General features: G+C 58.0%; 3 protein-coding genes across 3 annotated transcripts; all 3 read right to left on the bottom strand.

Annotated features, from left to right (window-relative positions):
- Positions 1-3,246: 3,246 nt before the first annotated feature.
- LMJF_33_3010 (conserved hypothetical protein) lies at positions 3,247-6,360 on the bottom strand (the record flags this gene model as incomplete). Its single annotated transcript, XM_001686011.1, has 1 exon — positions 3,247-6,360. One exon carries the CDS (start codon positions 6,358-6,360, stop codon positions 3,247-3,249), a length of 3,114 nt encoding a protein of 1,037 aa, XP_001686063.1.
- Positions 6,361-12,624: 6,264 nt separating this feature from the next.
- LMJF_33_3000 (hypothetical protein) lies at positions 12,625-15,597 on the bottom strand (the record flags this gene model as incomplete). The annotated part of the gene is made up of 1 exon (XM_001686010.1): positions 12,625-15,597. One exon carries the CDS (start codon positions 15,595-15,597, stop codon positions 12,625-12,627), a length of 2,973 nt encoding a protein of 990 aa, XP_001686062.1.
- A 5,032-nt stretch (positions 15,598-20,629) lies between these two features.
- Positions 20,630-21,628, bottom strand: LMJF_33_2990 (hypothetical protein; the record flags this gene model as incomplete). Its single annotated transcript, XM_001686009.1, has 1 exon — positions 20,630-21,628. One exon carries the CDS (start codon positions 21,626-21,628, stop codon positions 20,630-20,632), a length of 999 nt encoding a protein of 332 aa, XP_001686061.1.
- Between the last annotated feature and the right edge of the window lie 884 nt (positions 21,629-22,512).

The following is a 22,512-nucleotide window of genomic DNA, read 5'->3' as shown; positions in this document are numbered from 1 at the left end:
TCGCCTACCACGTAGGAGGAGGCCAGAGCGATGTATCGCTACTGATGTGGGCGCTCGGGTTTTGGATGGCGTGGCATCGGAGCGACCCCGCCACAGTGCACACGCTTGTGCCATCCATGTGATGGGCGAGGTATCTGTGTTGCTTGAACAGATCTCACCGGTCCCTTACAGCCCACTGGCTGGGGAGCCTGAGTGCCACCCTGAGGGAGATGCACCACGTGGCAACCAGCATGGCTGGAGCGGCTGCGAGGCGATCTGCAAAGCGGGGATGGGTAAGTAGAGTTCGAGGCAGAGGCTCAGCTCAGCTCACCGATCTGGTATTGCTCTAACGCGTGTGTCTACGGCATGCCTTTCACCACGCTGATGGGGCCTGTGGTGCAAGCCGGGGAAGGAGGAAAGAGTGCAGTTGAGGTCATGGTGTATGGCAGAGAATGGACACACACTGCAAAGAAAAAAACACCGCCCTTCCCTTTCGTCTCTAAGTTGAGGAGGTCATTGATTAGTACGCACATGAGATGCTCATCACAGTCAGCAAAAAAAAAAGAAAAGGCAGCTACACACACACACAGAGAGAGAGAGAGAGACGATGAACAGTGAAGCACAAACGGAAAAACTAACGTCAGCGCCACCACTTCGGTCGTCCGAGAAAACAAAAACAACAGAAAAAATAAAAGAAGAAAGAGTGGGGAGAGAAGCCGCAACCACAAATACGAGAGACCCACCACAGGAAATGTGCGCACGCCGTCACACGACACCAGGATAATAGCCGCACACATACACTCACAGAAAAGAAACATCACACACACACGCGCATGCACACAGAGAGCGACGAAACAAGACAGAAAAGAACGACAAAAAAAAAGGATTCAAAGGAAAAGAAGAACGTGCAAAGCAAGCATTACGTCAGCACCACATCAGCTCCCAAGTCGTCGTACATGCAAACAGGGAAAGCCGAAAACGCGTTACGCGAACATCACGCGCATCACAGGAACATGCGTATTGAACAAGAAAGAGAGAGGAGACGGCGAAACAGCCAATAGTCACCACAAAAAAAAAAACAGGAACAAATGCTGACGACTCGACCCCCCCAAAACACACACACACACACACCACCAACACCATCAAAAAAAATCGTCACGGAGTGGTTTGTGCTGCCGATGCGTCTCTCAGTGTGTGTTGGGGGAGGGGGGCTGATTACATGTGTGCGCGTGTTCGCCTTTGCACTGGCGTGTCCATGGTGTCACGCGTATGTGGGGTGAACGGTGTGCCCGTCTTGGATGACTCTAGAACAAGGTTGACAGAAAATGTAGGGGTAGAGCGGAGAGTTGACGGTGAACCGTGAAAAACGAGAGAAAAGGGTAAGACGCAACGAGACACCAACGCCGTCGCCAAGAGGTGAGGAACAGCGAGTCGGCAAAGACAACTATACAGACAATAACAGGAAGGAGAACGCAAAGATGATCATACATGGGGTGAGCGGGGGGGGGGACGAGGGCATGAGTAACACGGAATGAAAGAGTCGGGCGGGGGAGGGGAGGGGAGAGGCCGCTTCAAGAGAGTGGAAAGTGGACGAGCAAAGCGAGTAGAAACGACACGTGCACGAAAGCAAACAAAAACGAGGAGCTCGCAGCACAATACCAGCAACGGCATCTTTTTTCCCGCTGTCCCTTTTCCCACCGTCCCGTCATCTGACCGAACATCGCAACGAACGCAGCGCACATCGACGGCTGAGAACGTCATTCGTAACGACATGCTCAAAGAGCCCAAACGGGAAGCAAGAGACCCAAAAGAAAACGCACACACGAGAGTGAGCCCTGTTGACAGCCTTCTCGCCACGCCGACGCATAAACACCCCCCACCACCACCACCACACACACACACACACACACTCACAGGCATATGTATGAGCCCAGCAAAGGAGGCAAAAAGTGGGCACCGAGACGAAAAAAAGTCAGAACGAAAAAAAAACGTGGCGAACAACCAAACGGCGAGAGGGAGATGCGGAGAGCACGAGCAACATTATGTACAACGGAGCAAACAAAAGAACGGATACAAAACGAGCAATGATGTGCGTGCGCGTCTACATATGTGTGCCCGCGCGCGATTGAAGAAGCGCCCGAGGGAGAGGCGCGCGCTCACCACGAGACACGAGATGGTGCGCGTATGAAGACACGCATGTGGCAATGCATCCGACTAATAATCAAAAAGAGAGAAAAAAACCGACAAAGTCATCGAAGGAGCCACGGGTAAAGGCTAACAGGAGAAACAGCTGCCGCACACACACACAAGAACGTCCTTCACGCTCGTCCACGTCTGGATACACTCACAATCAGCCTCCTCAAATCACACACGTGCATCCACGCACACGCACACGTAGGCATCTATGCACACACTACGAGAAGCACTGAATGGGACCCGCCAACGGTGTCCATTGCGCGCAAGGCAGAGAGTGGGGGATTAGAGATGAAGGCTGTGCGGAACGACACTGCAAAAAAGCGAGGCAAAGAAAAAAAGGGAAGAGAGAATAGGCACATGAATGGGAGAGGAGCCGCTCCCCCTCCTTAAACACATGCATGCGTGCATGCAGCCAGCATACGCAAAGAGAATGAGAGATGCATCAGCGGAATCAACACGCACACACACACACACACAGCAAGGGAAACAAGGAAGCGAGAAGAAGCAGAAACGATGATGGAGGGGGAGGGGGAGGGGGCGGCAGAGAGAAGGAAGAAGGCCCGTGTTGTTAGCAAACAAGCACAGCTTGTGCAGCGAGGTGGGAGGAGGCCCGTGGCACTTTCGGAGAGAACTACATCCCGAAGAGCAAGGCAAGGATAATATGAACTGTGCATACAGACACACATAGGCGCACGACAGCATGGCAAACACGGAGAAAAACACAAACAAACGCATAAGAACGAAAATGGGGAACCCCCCCCCTCAAGTACCGCAAGAACGCGACGCAGGTGCGATGGGAAAAGGCGAGGGGAGGGGGCCGAGGACTGGGGAAGCGGCGGTGTACGCAGACGCGCGGCAGACAGGCAGCTTAGCACTCGCGAATGCATTTACCCATACACATACATACATGCATATACACATGTATATGGAGAACGAGAGTGCAGAAGCAACAGAAGAATCATCAAGACGACGGCACACGCACAGACAGGGAGGGAGAGATGGCTGTTGAAATCAACCGCAGCGATAGAGAAGCATGGCGCACTCTCACGTCTGCCTGCGGTGCGATCTCAATTAGAGCTCACCGCCGCAGTTGATGTTCCACTCCTGCAGCAGGCGGTAGGCGTCCTGCAGGAGTCGCTCCTGTTCACGGAGGTAGCGCTCTACCTTGCGGCGCTGCACATCATCCTCTTCCTTCTCCAGCCGCGCCTGCGCATTTTTGTGGGACAGCTCGACGTACTTGATGAACCGCTTCACAGAGCCGCTGCGCAAGTCGTAGTTCGGCAGGGCGGACATCTTCTGCAGCAGCCCCAGGACACGCTCAATCCTTTCCTGCACCGACTCCTCTGTCTCACCTGCCTTGCAGACGTTGTCGTCGTCGGCGATGTTCAGCATGAAGCAGGTGCAGCTTGGACCACCGAGGACCAGGTGGAACACCGTCGCGTACTCGTTGCGGGTGTGGGAGATCGCTGACTGGTATGGAAAAGTGTCGTCACCGGCCGTGGTCACCACGAGGGACGACAGATAGATGTCCGGCTTGCCGTCCGTCTCGCGGGTCTGCATGATGAGCAGAAACGCAGCTATGACACCCTCTGTCAGATTTTGTATTGCCGCATCCTCAGAGGCACGCGAGAGCGTGGTGGTGAGCACGTCCTCGAACGCGCCGGGGTCTGTGACGGCGTCGTAGGTGAGGTTTGTCAAGCGCGGACCGTAGATCGGCGACGGGTTCACACCAATCTTCGTGAACGGCGACTCCGGCTCAGCGCTCGTCAGCAGGTCCTTCACCTTGTCCTTGTAGAGGTACCCCATGGCGCACGTCAGCTGAAAGTCGGAGCGCAGCTGGCCGGCCTGGTTGCTGTTCTCCTGCAGCAGCGTTCGGACAATGCGGTTGAGGATAGACCAAACGGGTGAGTCGAAGCGGCTGGCGGTGTTCGGAGCGTCCACAGCCAGCACCGCGGCATTGTAGCCGCTGCACACCGCCTCGGAGACGTCGTGGACGACGCTGGAGTGGTAGTTAAAGTTGTCCTCCGGACGCGTCTTCACTTCGGTCACCTCGATCGTCTGACCTTTGTAGCTGATGGAGTTGCCCGTCATCGCCAAGGCGTGGTTGCTGTCGCGCAACTCCTCCACAAGCACCAGTGTCTTCACCATGTTTGCCGGGCGCGAGGCGCTGCTCTTGCCCGCTGAAGACACAGATTTGTCCTCCTTCGGCTGAGAGCGGCACGAGTTATTGAGCACCTTCGACTGCGGCGTCGGGTTCGAGTTCGGCGGCGGACGCGCGGCGCTGTGGCTCGGCGGCCCACTCATCACTCCTTCTGCCGAGGCTGGCTGCTTCTGCTGCGGCAGGGGCGACTGTGAACGCTGCGATCGGGCGGCACGTTCTTCCCGCACCTCGGCCGGGGTCGAGGACGCACACCTCACATCCGCCGGCGACTTAGATGTGTGCCGCCCTTCCGCCCTAGGCTCCGTCTTGCGATCGGCTTGCGCCGCACGCAGCGCCTGTGCGGCGTGGGAGTGGTGGCTCTCGTTGTCGGGGTGCTCTGACTTCCCCAAGGCCTCGTCCGCTAGCGTGTCCTTTATCTGCCCAGCCGTCACATCCGGAGGCTGCTCCGGGATCGCACCGCGCAGGCGGGAGGCAGGTCGACTGGTAGGACGTCGGCTGCGTTGACGCGAGACGCTGCGGGCCGTCTTCTCCTCTGCCTCCGCCTTCTCCGCTTCGAGCTTGCGTTGCCGCTCCGCTATCAGGGCGGCGGCACGCGCGGCCTCTTTCGCTTCCTCCAGGCGCTTCATATCCTCAAAGCGCCGCTTCTCCTCCTCCCGCTGGCGCTCGCGCGCGGCAAGGGCGGCGTCCCGTTCGCGCTTGCGCTCCTCGTCCATCTTCGTCAGCATCTCCTTCCGCTGGCGCGCCTCGTCCTCTTTCTTCTGTCGCCGCCGCTGCGCCTCCTCTTCGCGCTGCTTCTGCGCCTCCTCGATTAGTTGCTGCTGACGCTGCCGCTCATCGCGCGCCGCACGGGCGGCGTTCTCGCGCTCGCGGCGCTGCTCGGCGCGGAGAGCCGCCTCCTTCTCCGGGTCGTGGAGGCCGCCGTCGACCATCTCATCATTCACCTCCTCCGCCACTGGAAACTCCACAACGCTCATCGAGGTGAGGCGACTGACGGGGCGTGTTGCCTGGCGGCTGCGTGGGCGAGCGGGGCGGCCCTCGCCGTTGGCGGTGGAGCCCCTCGTTGCGTTGGTGGTTGAGCTGCTGTCCACGGCATGGGCAGTCTCTGTCGCCTCATTCGGCGGTTCAGACGGCTTCGACGCGGGCGGCTTCGTGACCGCCGATGTCTGCGGTGTCGGCGCATTCGGGGCGGCCGGCTTCGGCTTCGGTCGGACGTCGTCGGCCAGGAGCGGAATGTCATCGATCGACTCAGTCGTACGAGACTTCGTTTCCTGCGCATTCATGGTCTTCGATGCCTTGCCTGCACCCCCTTTAACCGACTGAAGAGCTGCCATGCCGCGATCATTGGCACCCGCCGGGGTCGGCTTCGGCTCGGTCGACTGCTGCGTGCTGGTCTTGGGCCCCTTGTCAGGCGCACCGCCGGACACGTCCTTGCTCTTGTTGGTCTTGCCGCTTGCTTCGGTCGAAGACTGCGTCGGCGCGTCGTGCGTCTCGCCACTTTGGGCCCCAGAGCTGCTAGGCTTCACCGTGCTCGGTGTTGACTTGCCAGACGGCTTGGACGCGTCCGTGTCCGCCAGGCCACTTCGCCGGACGTTGCGAGAGGCGTCGACGCGCTCGTCCGCAGCCTCCTTAGTCGCTGCTTCCCTCTCCTCCGATGCCGGCATCTTCTCGTGCACGCTGCGGCCGTCGTTGCCGTCTGGATCTACGCCGGCGGCCCCTGTTCCGCAGCCTGTGATAGATGACGCACCGGGCTTCCCACTGAGGTTCATGAGGGAACCACCGGCCGCGCTGTTCGCGCGGCACAGGGAGCCGCCATAGCTGTCTGCGCCGGCGAAGCGGTAGCTTCCCCAGTTGGAGTCGAACCGACGTGAAAAATCCTGCGCAGAAGCGAGGCGATCGAGATCCCGCCGACTGGAAAAAAGCTTTGTGACAATGATCTCATTTATGTCATCCATCATACCCCTTGCATCGGGATGTGCGTACATGCCGCCTGCGCCGTACATGCTGTTATGTCCAGCGTCGTGCATTCTCTCACCGTCAAACGCAGCGGCGCCACTGTAACCACCAGCGCCGTAGCCACTGCAGTAAGCACCAGCGCCAAAACTGCCGTTTACGGGACCGGCACCCCAGCCAGCACTCACGCCCGGCCCCCTCAACTTTGTTGCACCATCGTCACTGTATGCCGCAGTCTGCTGCTGTTGATACATGCTGTGGCCGTGAGTGTCACTGTTGGACTGCGTGCCTGTGATTCTGTTCTCTCTCTTGCGCAGGGGCTGGAAAAGGGGACGGAGTGCGGGATAGTGGGGCAAAGACTCCTGAGGGCACTACGGGCATAAGCAGATCAACAACCGGCGGCGGCACAGCGATGACAACTGGGATTTGCACGCAGAAATGCACCGGCGATGAAGGGAGTGGTCAAACAAGGGAGAGCGCGAAGACGCGCGATGCGACGCAAGCGCCAATGCAGACGCTGAGGCGCAGGTCCACACCCAAGTACGGAGACGCAATTCTCACACACAACAGCGGCACGCTGCGATTGGAGGGAACCGCTGATCGGCTAATGAAAAAAAAAATAAAGGAAACAAAACACGGAGTGCCGTGGCAACCAAAGAAAGAGAACACGCGACTCTGAAGCGACACGCGCACTGCTTGTGTTTACGAGTGCGTAAGAGAGAAGGGAGAGCGATGGTGGGCGGGTGTGAGCTGTGCGTCGCAAACCACTAACTAGGCTTTATCCTTCAAACCGTCCGTGCGGAGAGCCACGAGAGTAGGCAAGAGAAGAGAAAGAGAGCGCCAGAAACAAAAAACGTCGATGAATCACTGATGAGTGAGGGGCGCGACAGCAGGCCAATGAGTAGCACAGGGTGCGGGGGGGGGGGGGGGGGCATCGACGATAAAGACCGACCGAGTAAAAATAGGCTCAGATAAAGAGAGAGAAAGGAGGTGACAAAAGAAGGGATGGTGGCAGCAGTAATCGCAGCGCCGATTCTTGATTTCATTCGTCGGCACCGCAGACGCCCTCGAGGGGTGGGGCCGGGGGGGGGGGAGAGAGCACCGTCTATCCCGCCCGAGGCATTCCTTCTTCAGTTTTACCTCCGGAACCGGAATGTGAGTACGGAGGCGCCGCATCAGACATATGCCACTCTTCATGAGTGGCGATCGCGCATGCAAAAAGCTAACCCTACCGCAAGTCGCCTTGATAGGTTCGACCGCCCTTCGATTGTCTCAACTACATCGTCAAAGTCTCCCCCTACATACTCCCAATTTGCACACAGTGAATTTTCCTTTTTCTTTTTTGCTGCAAGGCAATGCGCGTGCACTAACGCACAGACGAAACGGCACGTGAACATCCACCTGCGTTTCGCTCATTAGGGATATATGATATGCAAGCAAGTGTTTGGGTGTCACAAGGAGGTCATCAGTGACGGCGTGCGTACGCCCGTATGTGTCGGTGCATCTTTCGGGTTCTCCAAGGCCCCTCCCCCTCTCGCACACACACACACACACACACACACACACACGCTGAGCACATGAGCGTTAGACGTAGGCCCAGATGAAACTCACCGGCGTACAGACACGCACGACGACACTCACCGCACACAGCTGCCATGCACATGGACCATATACAGTTCAATCCACATGTGTTTGCCAGCCTATGCCCTACAGCAGGGCAAGCACACCCACGAATGCTGAGAGCGAGAGAAAGGAGGGGAGGCGAAGACCACGTGCCAGCACAAAACATCGGCAACGAACAGAACAGCAGAAGAAGCGAGAAGTAACGGAAGTCCGTACACACACAATTGCAACGTCAAGGGAGCTAGAGAAGAAGAAACAGAATCGCAGCGCGGGAGAAGGGTGCACGCACGCGTGCACACCGTCACAAAGTGACGAGTGCTCGTGTGAACCCTTGCGCCACCTCAGTCCTCGTTCCGATGCTCCCCTCTCTGTTCTGCGGCATTTGTACAAGACCGGTAACATACGAAACTGCAAACAAAGGTGAAACAACCTAAAAAAAAAACGTACCAGTATCCCACTAGAGATCGACGGACCTGGTGCGCTATTGCACATCAAAAGACCGTGGCTCCGCGCGCGCACACACAGACACACAACTGCGATGAGCTCATATAAAACAAGCAAACAAAAAAAAAGTAGAGAAAAAGGCACGGGCTCCCGGAAAAAAAAGACCGCCGACACGCGTCGAGATGACAAAACGATCTTTTCTCGAGAAGAACAACAGAAAATGAAAACGTGACGCAGACAAAGCCCCGCATGTAGACAGCAACGACACATTACAACACAGAATACAAATCAAGATGCGGAAGGTGTGGAGAAAGGCCTCCTCCTTGTCGGCGTGTGTCAGCCCAACACGAACATGCCGACAAGCATCGGCCTGCAGCCACCGCTCACCTAGCTCTGTCACACTGGGGCTTCATCCTCGTCGCCTGGGACGCGCCCTCCGGCTCGTCGAACCGCGCCATGCGTCCAGCACGCTCGCCCTGCCCTTCATCGCCTACTCTTCCTGTACCTGCTGCGCGATCGGCGCCTGTCGTGCGCGTGGCGGGGGAGGGCGGCGGTCCAGGTGCGTGCCGCACGACCGCAAGGAGGAGCCTCGCCGGCCTCAGGGGTCAGGGTCCTTCCGAGGCCCGGCACACGCTGCCTGTATGCCGTGCTTCGCCCCTCCGTCCACTCCAGCCGCGGCATCGCGTAACGTGGCGTGGCGGCTCTCCACAATGCACACCCGATGACTCGATGGTCCCGTTCCAGGTGCCCTCGTCATGCCTCCCGGCGTCCGCGCCGCATCAGCCCACTCGGTCGGATGCAGGAGACGGCGCATGCCTTGCGCACATGCACTGCGGGAGAGGGGGCATCCGCATGGCCCTGCATGCGCCTGCCTCCCCCATCGCCCGCGCTCGGCCGGCACCTGGATGCTTTGTTCGCATCAGACACACCATGCCGGCAGTGCTTGGCAGCGCCGGCGCGCACTGCTCGCACTTCCGCATCACGGGACCTGCCTCATGACGGCGCGGTTGCCCGGGGGCGTGTCTGGGTGCCTTGCCCACATGTGCCGCGACAGGCGGGGCGCTGCCGCGAGTCTGTTGCGGCAGCGGCGCTCCGCCTTCCCCGGTATCCGCGCACAGACATGCGCCGGCGCACACAGCGCTCATGGCTCGTCGTGCTGAGGGGCGCAGGAGACAGCGGCAGACACCCGACGGTGGAAGCCCATGCAGCGCAAGCGGGACATGCGTGCCCACATCACCGCGTGCAAGTCCATGGCGTGAAACGCGGGCTGCTGTGGGCGTCTATCGATAGGCGAGTCTCGCATACGATATAAGGCACATCGCCGGGTCAGACGCCCTCGTGGAGCAAGCGCGCAGGGGGGGGGAAGACTCTGGCATTGGGGAGGAGGGAGGAGGAGGCACCACACTGCTAGCGGAGCAGCAGACACCACATGCGCTGCACCCCATGCGGCCACTAACAGTCACCGGTCATTGCACCAATCCTAATTACGGGCAGGTGCCCGTTGTGAAAAGTGGGCGAGGGTGGTCTCTTGTTGTATGGCGAGCTTGGTATCCGTGCTCCTGTGATGTGGAACGGCTGCCGCCAAGAGGCGCTTGTCTCAGCGCGCCGCATCGCGTACCGTGGTTTCGGGGGATGTCGTCTTGCCATCCGAGAGCGATGGCCGAGTCCCTGATCCGCGCCGTCGGCGTCGGCGCTTTTCTGGCATGGCGGATCGTGCAGCCCAGTGAAGGTCGTCGCTGTTCGTGACCTCGATATTGCCGCAGACAAGCTGAGAGGAGAGGCGTGCGATGCGGACCCGTTTCGTCAACACATTTGTATGCAGACACGTTGCAATACGCCGCCTTCCACCGTCGAGGGCCCTGTGTTGAGCACCACGAGGACGGAGAGCGAATCTGCAACAACAAACACACTTGGGTACTGGTGTCTCTTGATTCATGAAGTGGTCTTCTCGGCAGATCAAGCGGCAGCCCCATTGCTCAACAGTCAGTGCTGTGGATGCAAGCAAGAGCGCCAGCAGCTTCGTCTCTCTGTGGCTATGGGTGTATCAGAAAGCTCAGTGGCCGCTCATGACTTGATGTGTGTATGCATCGCACCGTGTGCCCACAGCGAGAAAGGAAGCTTCGAAAAGCAAGAGAGTCAGTTGATGCATGCCCCTAGTTTTTCACCTCGTCGGGAGAGTCCGCCAGCAGCCCGCCAGGGAGTGGTATGCTGAGGCACACACAAGCGCCGCGCACGAAGGAGGTGTGTGCACGCGCATTTGCAAAACAACCACAGAAAACGAGGTAAACAACGCATGAACTCGTGAGTCGAGGATAAGCGGAAAGGCAGAAGAACGACAAGGGAACAGGAGAAGAGGGGATAGCAAGCTCCACGGCACGCTTGCATGGACTCGCATTCAACGCGAGCGGGAACGCTGTCCCGGACATAGGAGTGCGCCATCCAACGAGCAAGCGGGGGAAGAGTTAAACACAAGACATGTACACAAGAGAGAGAAGCGAAAACGAAGCGGGTTCAGACACGAAACAGAAAGGAGAAAAGAACTGCAAAAAGAGAAAGAAGCTCACAAACCTGCCGCCGTGCGCGTCTTTCGCTACATGGCTCATCAACAACGCTATTTCTACACCCTCGTCCCCCCACCCACCCCCAACCTCCACCTCGAAAGTGCTGGTCATCGTCCACAGTGCGACGACGGTGATCGAGGAGAAAAGTACATGTGCACGTTTGGCCGAAAGGAATAACACGACAGGCGGTGGCGCAGGGGTAAGAGACGAAGCGCGACCGCGAAAAAAAAAACGCAAAGGAAAAATGTGTACAATCATGAAGAATGGCAAAATACTGACACTCGTACCCGCGAAAGAAAAGGATGCAAGGTGGGGGAGATCAGACGCGATGTCGAGCACATCACTCTTGTCTGTGTGTGTGTGTGTGTCTGAACAAGTGGAGGGAGTCAAGAAAGGATAGCGGGAAGGACGAAGAAGCTGCTGGGGTGACACAAGGTTATGCACATATTAACGTCAGTTCCAGCAAGAAGCAAAGATGTCCTGCTTGTGTCAGTGTGTTTCACATGGAGGAATGCGGGGTGTCAAGAGAGGAGAACAACAGAGGCGAAAGAGATGCGAGGACGAGGGGAAAAACAGATTAGCAGCACCGAATCCACCACACATCTGGCGAAACATCAAGAGAAAGACAGAAAAGAAAAGCCGCCAAGGTCACGCAAACGCGTATACCCACAAGCACACGTGTATTTGCATGTGAAGCACGGGGAGGGGTGTGGGCACGTGGCGTGAGCCACAAACTCAAGACGCAGACAAAGCGCCACTCGCGCACACGCTGCAGGAGAGAGAGAGAGAGAGAGAAACAAATCCAAAAGAACTCGCAAGCACAGCACAGCCAATGGAAGCACGAAGTGATTCGCAAAGACGTCGGAATTCCCAACACCATCACAGCCCCGCTGACACCACTGCCACCACCCAGACAACTCTCCTGTGGCAGCAAACAGCACCAACGTGCGCGCATAGAGAAAGACAGAGATCCGCGCAAGCACACACACACACAGAGAGAGAGAGAGAGAGAAAGACAGACAGACACACACTTGTAAGCCCATGAGAGTTTTAAGGGGTGCACAAAAAGGGGCCAAAAGGAACGAGAGGGGGGAGGTGGTGGTGCAGCAAACCAGATTTCATCGAGAAAAACAAAAGATAAGCAGTGTCAAGGAGACCAACAAGACGTGTGCGCCGCTTCCTCCGCGGTTTTATTTTATCTCATTTAGTTCGCATTCCAAACGCAAAGAGCAACGCGCTCGAGTTGGCACACCTGCACACACACGAAGGAGGGGGAACGCGAAGCGCCCACACAGCCCAAAGCGAAACCGATCGGTAGGGCAAAGCCCGTATAGAAAAAAAAAACGAAGAAATACAATGACGAGGGCGACGTCCTCTCAGGCAAAAAGGAGGAGGGTGCGAGGGGAAGGAAGATGGAGGCACCACCCGTGGCTCCCTGCCTCCAGCACGCGCGCACCGAAATGATGGCAGGCAGCCAAAAACAAATAAAAGAATAAACCAAACGAACAAATGTGAGAGATACCTATGCCCAAGGCGGCAGTCAAGCACCAAAACAAAAAACAATACCCCGCAGTGCTGCCGACGCACGGCCGCGTCCACCTTGATACCAAAATGAGTGACTCTTCGACATCACATGTGCGCGCGTGCGCATCCCGGCCCCCACTCGCTTTCGTGCGTGTGCGACTTGGCGGGCTGAAGAACCCGGTCCCACTACGTGGAACCGGATACACTGAGCCGACGTGCTTCGATGGAACCCACCACTTCACGAAGCGAGTCTAGTGCCTCAGCGTACTTGCAGATGTCAGCCTTCAAGTCGCGCTGCTGAGGGCCAGATGGGCAGTTTGCACTGTTCAATTTCTTCTGTAAGGCCGCCGTCATGTACTTGGAGGTTCGGATAAGGCGGCGCGCAGACCCGTTAAGGGGACGGCGGTGCAGTTTCATGGACATCGCGGACTGCGTGACAAGTGTCGCGGCAGACTCGACCTTTGAGGGGTCCATACTGGCGAGAATCACCGTGTACGCCGGACCGCCAAAGGCGGAGGCAAAGAGGGAAGTGGGCGCCGTGCCCTGGTCGTGCTCCAATGCGGCGGTCCACAGCTCGTGGCTCTGCTGAGAACCGATGCAGGTGAGACAGTTCATAATTATGTCGCTGCAGGCAGAGGGTACATTGTGCGACTGGAACGCCCCAAGCACATTCGCGTCATCTTCGTCATCCGACGAGATGACGTCGCTCTCCGCCTCTCGCTTGTACACCGCCTCGGCAGGCTCCGCCATCTGCTCCTGCAGCGACACGGCACCAGCCTTGCGGTGCGTCAGCACACACGTTATCACCTGAAGGACAGATGCTTGTTCCCTAGCTGTTGCCTCGTTGTTTGGGTCAGCGGCGACGGCGTCGGCCAGGCGGCCCAGCACGATGTTGGCGTTCGCCTGCGCACTCACCAGCGCTTGCGTGAACTCTGATTCGCTGCGCAGTGTGCGGTACTCGACACGGCCGATGCGGTGGCCAGACAGGACGCAGCTGTGCATCTTGAGCTGGACAACCCTTGGCTCGGTCTGAAGAAGGTCCACCACCTCGTACCCTCGCTGTGAGGTGGCAGGGTTCGTCGTTTTCCACTCAGCTGCCTTCTCCGCCGACACCTTCTTGACAAGCGCGAACGAGAAAGCTGCCTCGAAGAAGTCTCGGCTGCCAACCTGCTTGCTGTACGTAGACTGCATGTTCTTCACCGTGCTTATCAAGTTCCTGAACAGGCGCTGTTTAGCAAGCCACGCAGCACTTTCGAAAGCGGCAAGGGGCTTGCCAAGTCCCTTCGAGTCGAGGCTCAGCACGGACGCACTGTAGCCAGCGACCAGCACCTCGCCGACCTTCTGGAGAAGCCTTGACTCCACAAATGTCGAGCCCCGTCGATGTGTGACAATCTCGTCTATGGCATACTCCGTCGTTGTCTGCTTCACCGCATCCATGACGCGCAACTTGCTGCCAACGAGCCGCACCGGGAACGTCGAGCAGTCGATCTGCTCCTCGCCCTTCCCGGTCACCGTCTTGGCGCAGCGCAGCGGAATCTCGTACAGGACGAGAGACGGGGAGCGGTGCCAGAGCTGCTGCGTCCCCGCCGCTGGTGCAGCCGGTGCATCCACAGCGGTGACGGTGCCGGCGCCCCCAGAAGGGCCTTTACCCTTCGCTATCACGGCTGTCTCCCCACTCCTCGACGCAGCCATGCCGAGGCTCCCCCTGCTGGCGTGTGACCCGGCGGGGCTGTGCAAGCTGGCAACCGACATGGGCAGCTGCTGATTCCGTGGCTCCTGAGGGGGCAACGGTACATCGGTTGTCGGAGGAGTCGACGGTGAGAGAGCAGGAGACGCTTGCTTTAGAGCGAGCGCAGGTTCGGATGGAAGCACTGGGCGACTCTCCGAGGCGCTATCGCTGCTGAGGCGACCCGACTTCGGCGACTCCATCAGCACGCGCGGAGTCGCAGTTGTAGTCGACTCCTGTGCGAAGTTGCGAGACGCTTGGCGCTGCAGTAGCTCACGCAGCCGCTGATCTCGCGCAGCTTTAGTGGCCGCCTCCCGGACCTGCATCTCTTGCTCCAATCGAATTCGCTCCTGTTTCCGCGCATAGAGTCGCTGCTGCATGTCGACCGCTTGCTGACGCGTCTGACCGCCCTTTGACGCGGGCTGCGCTACCTTCTTGAAGCTTGAGACGCGATTCAGAATACTCTGCGTGCGGGGCAAGAGAATGCCGCCAGCTGCTCTTGTCGCTGCTTGCGGATCAGCTGCGGCTGACAGCGCGGCGGTGGGGGCCACGCTAGTCGCAGTGTTCTCCGCAAGGAACGACGGATAGCTCACCAGCGTCGGTTGTGGTGACACCGCTTGTGGCCGATCAAGCAGAACATGCTGCTGCCCGCCCCACGGTGCCTGCGGTGAAGCAGGCATCACGCTACCGTTCATTGCGTTGTGCTGCGAGGGTGCCGCTCCGTTGCTCGTGTCTGGGATCTCACAGCACTGTTGTTGCTGCTGCTGCTGCGGTAGCATGTTGGGCATGAGGGGACAGCCTTGCATGGGGAGCAGATACAGAAGTGGCGGCGCCATCATACCTTGAGGGGTCATTACGTAGGGAAGCGGTGGTAGATGGCGAACATTGGTGAGCTGCTGCGGCGGAAACGAAGGGCCGCCACGGTACGGCGGGTACAGCTGCCCCTGAGCATATTGTGTGGGCCTGTTCGCATTCCCTTCATCCCCTGGAGATGACGGATAAGGAGCGTGCTTCTGCTGAAGCTCCTGACCCGCGCCGCCGGCAGCAAACAGCAACCGGCTATTGCAGCGCGCAATTAAGGGATTGCCTGAAAACTCGCCGGGCTGGATCGAGCCATTGCAGTGGTGACGTGCGCTGCCATCATTGTCACACGTTTGGCCGTTGCTGGAGTTCATCGGGTGTGCCGAAGAGGGAAACCCTACGCCCTGTGGACACGGTTGCTGTTCTTGCTGCAGTGCACAAGGGTAGGGTTGCTGTGACGGGCGACGCTGGTACTGCTGCGAGGGTAGAACGACGTTCAAGCCGCTGTTGGGAGGCGGGCCACCGCCAACACTTTGCTGCTGAGAAGGATGACGGAAAGAGGACCCGCTCCTGGACTGTTTGCGACTGAGATGCTTGCTAGTGTGCTCGCGAGCCAGGTCGCCATCACGCATGGCGAAAGAACCTCTGCGGGAGAGGTGGTTACCACCACAATCACCACTTGGTGCTTGGATGCTACGGTTCGTGTTATTACTGCGACTTGTGCTGCACGCGCTCATGGATCCTCTTCGCCCGTCCTCGCTCTGGCGTCGCCGCATCTCTGCAGTTTCCGCGGGCGCTACACGCTTGCGTCGCCCCATTTTGTAGAGGTGACGTTCTAAGAAATACGAGACAGGACTGTCCAAGTACGCACGGATCGCCTCAACCAAGGATGATGGAAAAAGAGGAAGGCTCGAGGGAAATCGGCAGCCGTGTGAGCCCGTCCACCGGTATAGAAGTAGCAACGCACGCACGAGAGAGCAGGCGAAAGAAAGGGCCAGCACTCATTGCCCTGTAGACAGGACAATGAGCAGGCCGACGGAGCGAGAGCGAGAAACGGAAGACGCGGTGCAGACAAAAATGTATCTCGAATAATCGGTGGCACATGCAAAACAAAAAACAAATCACATCAGGGGAGTGCTAGAGCGCAGTTGAAGATTGCACTGGTAACCTGAACCCTTCGAGTGAATGGGGAGGGGAGTTCGATCGCCGTCATGTGTATGTGCGTGCGCACGAGTTGGGTGGGTGCAGGGAGGGTAGATCAGCAAAGCGCGGGGGACACGCATGCGAGAAGATATAGCGCGAAAAAAAAAACAGAAAAGATGGGGAGACATGGTTCAAAGGTGCTCACAGAAGTGTGTAGAGCAATCTGCCCAACGAGAGAGGTAGCGGGAGTCCGGGTGACCCACAGCTCCTCCAACAAGATACACAGGACGACAAGTCTCAGTTACACCAGTGCACAAGCATGCCCATTTCTTCTATGAATCCCGCCTTTCGAAAAAGGTGATGAGGGCGGAGGCAATGGACCACCTCTAGGAGACGCTCGTGCGATTGTGCCGCTCGTCAGCATACCACTCCAGCGTCCTCCCTCCACCCACAAATCGCGTACATGGGTCGTGCTCCGACCCTTGCGCTTAGCTGGAGTCCAATCGCACTTATTTGGCGTGCACGCACACTGCCCTCTTTTCCTTTTCTTGGTTTGTCGGCAAGTACGGCACACACTCATACTATACACACGACGCAGGCGGAATACAACAACAACGACGGAAGCATGCAAACACGAGCATACCAGCGCACGCGCACACAACTATATGCACACAGCCATATACACATATATATATATGCATATATGCGTGCACATGCGCAACGCCGAAAACAAAATGACGCACAGGACAAAAAAAAAGAGGGCGCAGAAAGAGAGAAAGAGAGAAAGAGAGAGAGAGTGAGTGAGTGAGTGAGGAACGGACTGACGGACAGCACCCACACAGTGAAACTCGCACCAAAAAGGCTTGCAGACGTGGTAAGCCAATCGAGACAGGGTGAACGCGAACGAGAAAAGAGAAACATTCGAAAACAAAAGATAGAGCAGGCCAGGGCAGACTTACGCGATCACCCCCCCCGACAAAAAAAAACGCATGAATGCACATCGACGGCGAGCAAGAGAGAGAAAGAGAGACGCGCACTCAAACACAACAAGCAGAGCACACGAAAAGAACGCGACTGACGAATACAGCTGTTCATTGGCGTCTTCGTCGATAATACTTTTACGGTGTGTCTGTGCGTGCGTGCGTGTGCGTCTTGCCCTCTGTTCCCTCTGCGGTAGTGCGGGCTCCAGCACCCGCACCTCAGCCATAGGAAGTTCCGCCGCACATGTGTCGCACGGGCGTTATGGGAGAATCAACCCTCAGCCCCACTTTGTCCTTGATCTATGCTACAGGAACACTTGTGAGTACCGATGTGCGTTGCAGATGTTTCTCCTATACTCTCCTTCCGCCTTCCCTACTCCCACTCCGCACCCGTCTTTCCACGGCCTCTCTCTCTCTTGCACACAGCGGATGCGCACTGGAAGGGCGAAGACAACCGACACGCGTCATCTGCGATGAGAAGCCGCAACATGACTAAAGGACGAAGAAACGCAAGAGCAGAGAAATGAAGCGCTGCACACGTCCAATCACCCCGCCGCGAGCGAGCATACCATGCAGAAAAGCAAAAAAAAAAAAATACCTATCACAACCTCGGCGAAACCCGCCCCACACACATCACACAGCGAGAAAAAGGGGTGCGGAAGATCATCGCGAATAAGGGCACACCACGATGATGGCGACTATGCCAGCCAGCCGGCAAATACGTCTCAAAACACAAGAGAACTATGAAGGAGAACAACAGCGATGCGACGATACATCCGCGCATGTATACAGCAACGACACATTACAACACAGAATACAAATCAAGATGCGGAAGGTGTGGAGAAAGGCCTCCTCCTTGTCGGCGTGTGTCGGCCCAACACGAACATGCCGACAAGCATCGGCCTGCAGCCACCGCTCACCTAGCTCTGTCGCACTGGGGCTTCATCCTCGTCGCCTGGGACGCGCCCTCCGGCTCGTCGAACCGCGCCATGCGTCCAGCACGCTCGCCCTGCCCTTCATCGCCTACTCTTCCTGTACCTGCTGCGCGATCGGCGCCTGTCGTGCGCGTGGCGGGGGAGGGCGGCGGTCCAGGTGCGTGCCGCACGACCGCAAGGAGGAGCCTCGCCGGCCTCAGGGGTCAGGGTCCTTCCGAGGCCCGGCACACGCTGCCTGTATGCCGTGCTTCGCCCCTCCGTCCACTCCAGCCGCGGCATCGCGTAACGTGGCGTGGCGGCTCTCCACAATGCACACCCGATGACTCGATGGTCCCGTTCCAGGTGCCCTCGTCATGCCTCCCGGCGTCCGCGCCGCATCAGCCCACTCGGTCGGATGCAGGAGACGGCGCATGCCTTGCGCACATGCACTGCGGGAGAGGGGGCATCCGCATGGCCCTGCATGCGCCTGCCTCCCCCATCGCCCGCGCTCGGCCGGCACCTGGATGCTTTGTTCGCATCAGACACACCATGCCGGCAGTGCTTGGCAGTGCTTGGCAGCGCCGGCGCGCACTGCTCGCACTTCCGCATCACGGGACCTGCCTCATGACGGCGCGGTTGCCCGGGGGCGTGTCTGGGTGCCTTGCCCACATGTGCCGCGACAGGCGGGGCGCTGCCGCGAGTCTGTTGCGGCAGCGGCGCTCCGCCTTCCCCGGTATCCGCGCACAGACATGCGCCGGCGCACACAGCGCTCATGGCTCGTCGTGCTGAGGGGCGCAGGAGACAGCGGCAGACACCCGACGGTGGAAGCCCATGCAGCGCAAGCGGGACATGCGTGCCCACATCACCGCGTGCAAGTCCATGGCGTGAAACGCGGGCTGCTGTGGGCGTCTATCGATAGGCGAGTCTCGCATACGATATAAGGCACATCGCCGGGTCAGACGCCCTCGTGGAGCAAGCGCGCAGGGGGGGGGAAGACTCTGGCATTGGGGAGGAGGGAGGAGGAGGCACCACACTGCTAGCGGAGCAGCAGACACCACATGCGCTGCACCCCATGCGGCCACTAACAGTCACCCGCGGCCTTGATGTTGGCTACCTGGTGCCACCCCGAGGGGTGGCACTTAGGCTCCCCTCCAACAGAAGGGTCGTGTGATGGCGGGAGGGGATACGTTCGAGACACGCGGGCACTCCGCTCACAAAGGATGGATGGTGCAAGCCTGTGCACGGTCGCAGATGGCTCCGACGCACCGTCGGCATCAGTAGCCTTACATCGCTCTGACCATCCACCCCCTCCTATGTCGTACATTCTTGACCCTTTCACCAGCAAACATACTTCGGCATTAGGCGGGGAGAGGCGTGGTGTGAGTTCCTCAGAGAATCGGTAACGATCTGATAGCACGCGACATGGATAGTCGCCATGAGGGGCACACGCAGATTGCGCACTTCGAAAAGAGAGAATCGGTGCAGGAAGAACAAAGATGGACGCAAAATGGAAAAGTCGACACGTCAGAATGTCGACGGTGCCGGGGAGCATGAATACACCAGCAAGAGGAGGAACACATAGCCCCTACATCACTTGAGTGCGAGAGGTTCAGGGGCTCCTTGAGCGAAGCAAGCGCGCGTACTGAGACTTTCCGCTGAGTACGCATCAAGGGGAGCGTTTCACGAAAATTTGGCCGAACGAAAAGAAAAATGAGAGAGCAAGAAGTGGCGAGAACAGAGAAGGTCCCGTGCGGATGGGGTAGCAGTAAAGAAGCTGACGCGCCAAAGGACATCGTTGCGCGGCGTAGACGTATCAGAGTCGAAAAGGCGGAGTGGCGGCTGCAGTGGTGGGATCCATTCACGCTGGCACACACTCAAGCACGCGATGGGGACAACGAAAAGAGACGCAAAGGCGAAGTGGGCAGAGAAGACTGAGTCGTGTGCAGACCAGATGACGCGATGTCATCCGTGATTGAGAGGAGAAAGGCACGACAACAAAAATCAAAGAGGAGAGGGAGGGAAGGCAAGTGTAAAGCAGAGAAGCACACATAAACACGAAAAAAGAGTTGGTAGTGAGTCGCGAAAGGAATTCCATCGTGAAAAAAAAAACGAATATTGCGTATGGAAGAACGCAGGCACGGACCCCTCCCTTTCTCTCACTCTCCCACACACACACACACACACACGTGCATAAACACGTGCATAAACACGTGTACACTTCGGTTGGACTCGCGCGCACGTTACGTTCTCTGTTTGGCTTTTCTACACAAGGAGAACAGAAGTGAAGGGAGGGGGGGGGCGAATAGTGGCTGTGAATCCATCGACACCAGGGAAGGCAATCAGAAAAAGGAAAACACACAATAGAAAAGGAGACAGTTGGATGTTGCATCCGATTCTTGACGATGGAGGAGCACTATCAACACCACCACCCGCCGACCAGCTACCCAACAATGACGAAAAAAAGTGAGGCAGAAGGAGTGGTGTAGCGGGCTTAGAAGAAAAAATGTATCGTGCCTCTCGATAAAGATGGCAAGGGAAAGGAAAGGGCCCGCTCAAGCGCTCGTGGGCCATCCGAAGGCTTCAAAGAGGCGAGGCGTATCTTCGACACCTCTTGCCTTCGACTAGCCCTATTGTTGCCGCATACTTGGAAGACGCTTGAGACTGCCCTCGTTCTTTAGCTGGTTGACCTCGTTTCGGCGCATCGAGTTCTGCCGCCGCAGCGAGCTCTGCCGCTTCATGCCTCGGCTAAGGTTCGATGTAGTGCGGCCCATGCTTTCCGGGGGCAGTGCGTGCTCCATCTGCAGCACCGGCTCCATCGGTGGCGGCGGCTGATACACGGGCTGCTGCGTGACTGGCTGCTGCGGTTGCATGTGGGCCCACTGCGTCTTCGGCAGAAGTGAATCCTTCTTCCTTGGTTGTTTGGCGTCGAGATTGTCCTTGCTGAGAGACGATGGGGCTGGGTGATAGAGGGGCTCATAGTACATCACGTAATAGTCTACGTACTGCTGGTACAGCTCTGGGTACTGCAAGCGCAGCAGGCGGTAGTAACAGATGAGCTGCTGCTGGTACTCGGGCGGGTACTGCGCGAGAAGGTTTCCAGGAGGAAACGGCAGCGGCTTACAGTCGTCCTGCACCGCCACAGACGACTGCACCTGCGGGTTGACTGCGCTGTCGAAGATGCCGTTGAAGTTGATGTTGTTCCAATCCGACGCTTGACCAGCACAGCCGGCGGTGAGGAGAACGGCATGGCCGTTTTGCAATTTGTGTACACCCCCCATCCCCGCATCACCATAGCTCATTGAACAATTGCCATATATGCCCTGAGTTCCATCGCCAGCAGCACGGGCGACATCCGCTGGCGGCGGGCCCATGTGCCCATCCTGCACACCCCTTACCATGGGCCTCGGGCCGTACGCCGACAGGCCGTCCATCATACCGCCACCAGGCTGCTGCATTATCATACCCGGCATGCTACCACCCTGCTGTCGCAGCTGCAGGGGGTTAATGGGCTCTAGGTGGTAGGCGCGAGACGCGACTGCCTGTCGGTTGCCCTGCATACTCTGTGGCTGTTGCTGATGCACGGCACGTTCCATCTGCCGAGGGTACATGCTGCCTTGCACCTGCATGAAGTCGGCACGGTGGTGCACGGTGAGGGAAAGGAGGGACAGACCACTTAGGTCTGTAGTGGGCAAAGATGGAGCGAAAAGCAGGAGGCCTCAGCAAGGGAATGACGGAGTAGACAGTGGTGTTGAGGCAACGGAAGCTCGTTGCAAGCAGGTGCACGGACGGCGAGACACACCTACAGCTACATGCACCCACAGAGAATCTCTTGAAAAAACAGCGAGGATAGTAGGCAAAGTGCAGCTCGAACGGTTGCAGAATAGCGCAGCAGACCTCGATAGCACACGTGTTACTGTATACTGCACGGTTTTGCCTGTGTAGGGGAGTGAATGCACACAGCAGATACGAAGAAAAAAAAAACAGTAGGATTCTCAAGAACGGAGTCAGTGAGCGCCAATGTGTCCGTATGTGTGGAAGCGAGTGGTGAAGCGCAGCTGGGTACAATGGGGCGACCCAAACGTTAGATGCAGTAACGGCACGGTAAAAGAAGTGCATGAAGGGCGGGTCGCACGCGCACACCGCACGAGAACGAGAGCGCAACCAAAACAAAGAAGTGACCGCGGGCGAAGTGGTGAGGATGCGAGCGGGGAAGTACTGGGAAAAAAACGGAGAAGTCATCCATGCGGCACCGAAAAGCGGAGCGGTGGTGATGCGAGTCGACGTGTGTTTGCGCATGCGCCCAACCGCTTGGTGGTGCATACGCCTTCGCTGAGCGTGAGCACACAGTTGCGCAGTCCATCATTCCTTTGACTCACACTGGAAACGCCCAAAGCAGGAGAGACAGGAACACCTGCGTCACAGGCGAGCAGTGTCTGTCGCACGGGACAGCAAAGGAAGCGGGAGGGGGGCTGCGGCATCGCGCCGCATGTCAGGTTTTCTGAGAGAGGAC

This window comes from Leishmania major, chromosome 33, assembly GCF_000002725.2.
Source record: "Leishmania major strain Friedlin complete genome, chromosome 33".
NCBI lineage: Eukaryota > Euglenozoa > Kinetoplastea > Trypanosomatida > Trypanosomatidae > Leishmania > Leishmania major.
Note: the sequence above shows the minus strand (reverse complement) of the source record. Positions and strands in the feature narration are given on the sequence as shown.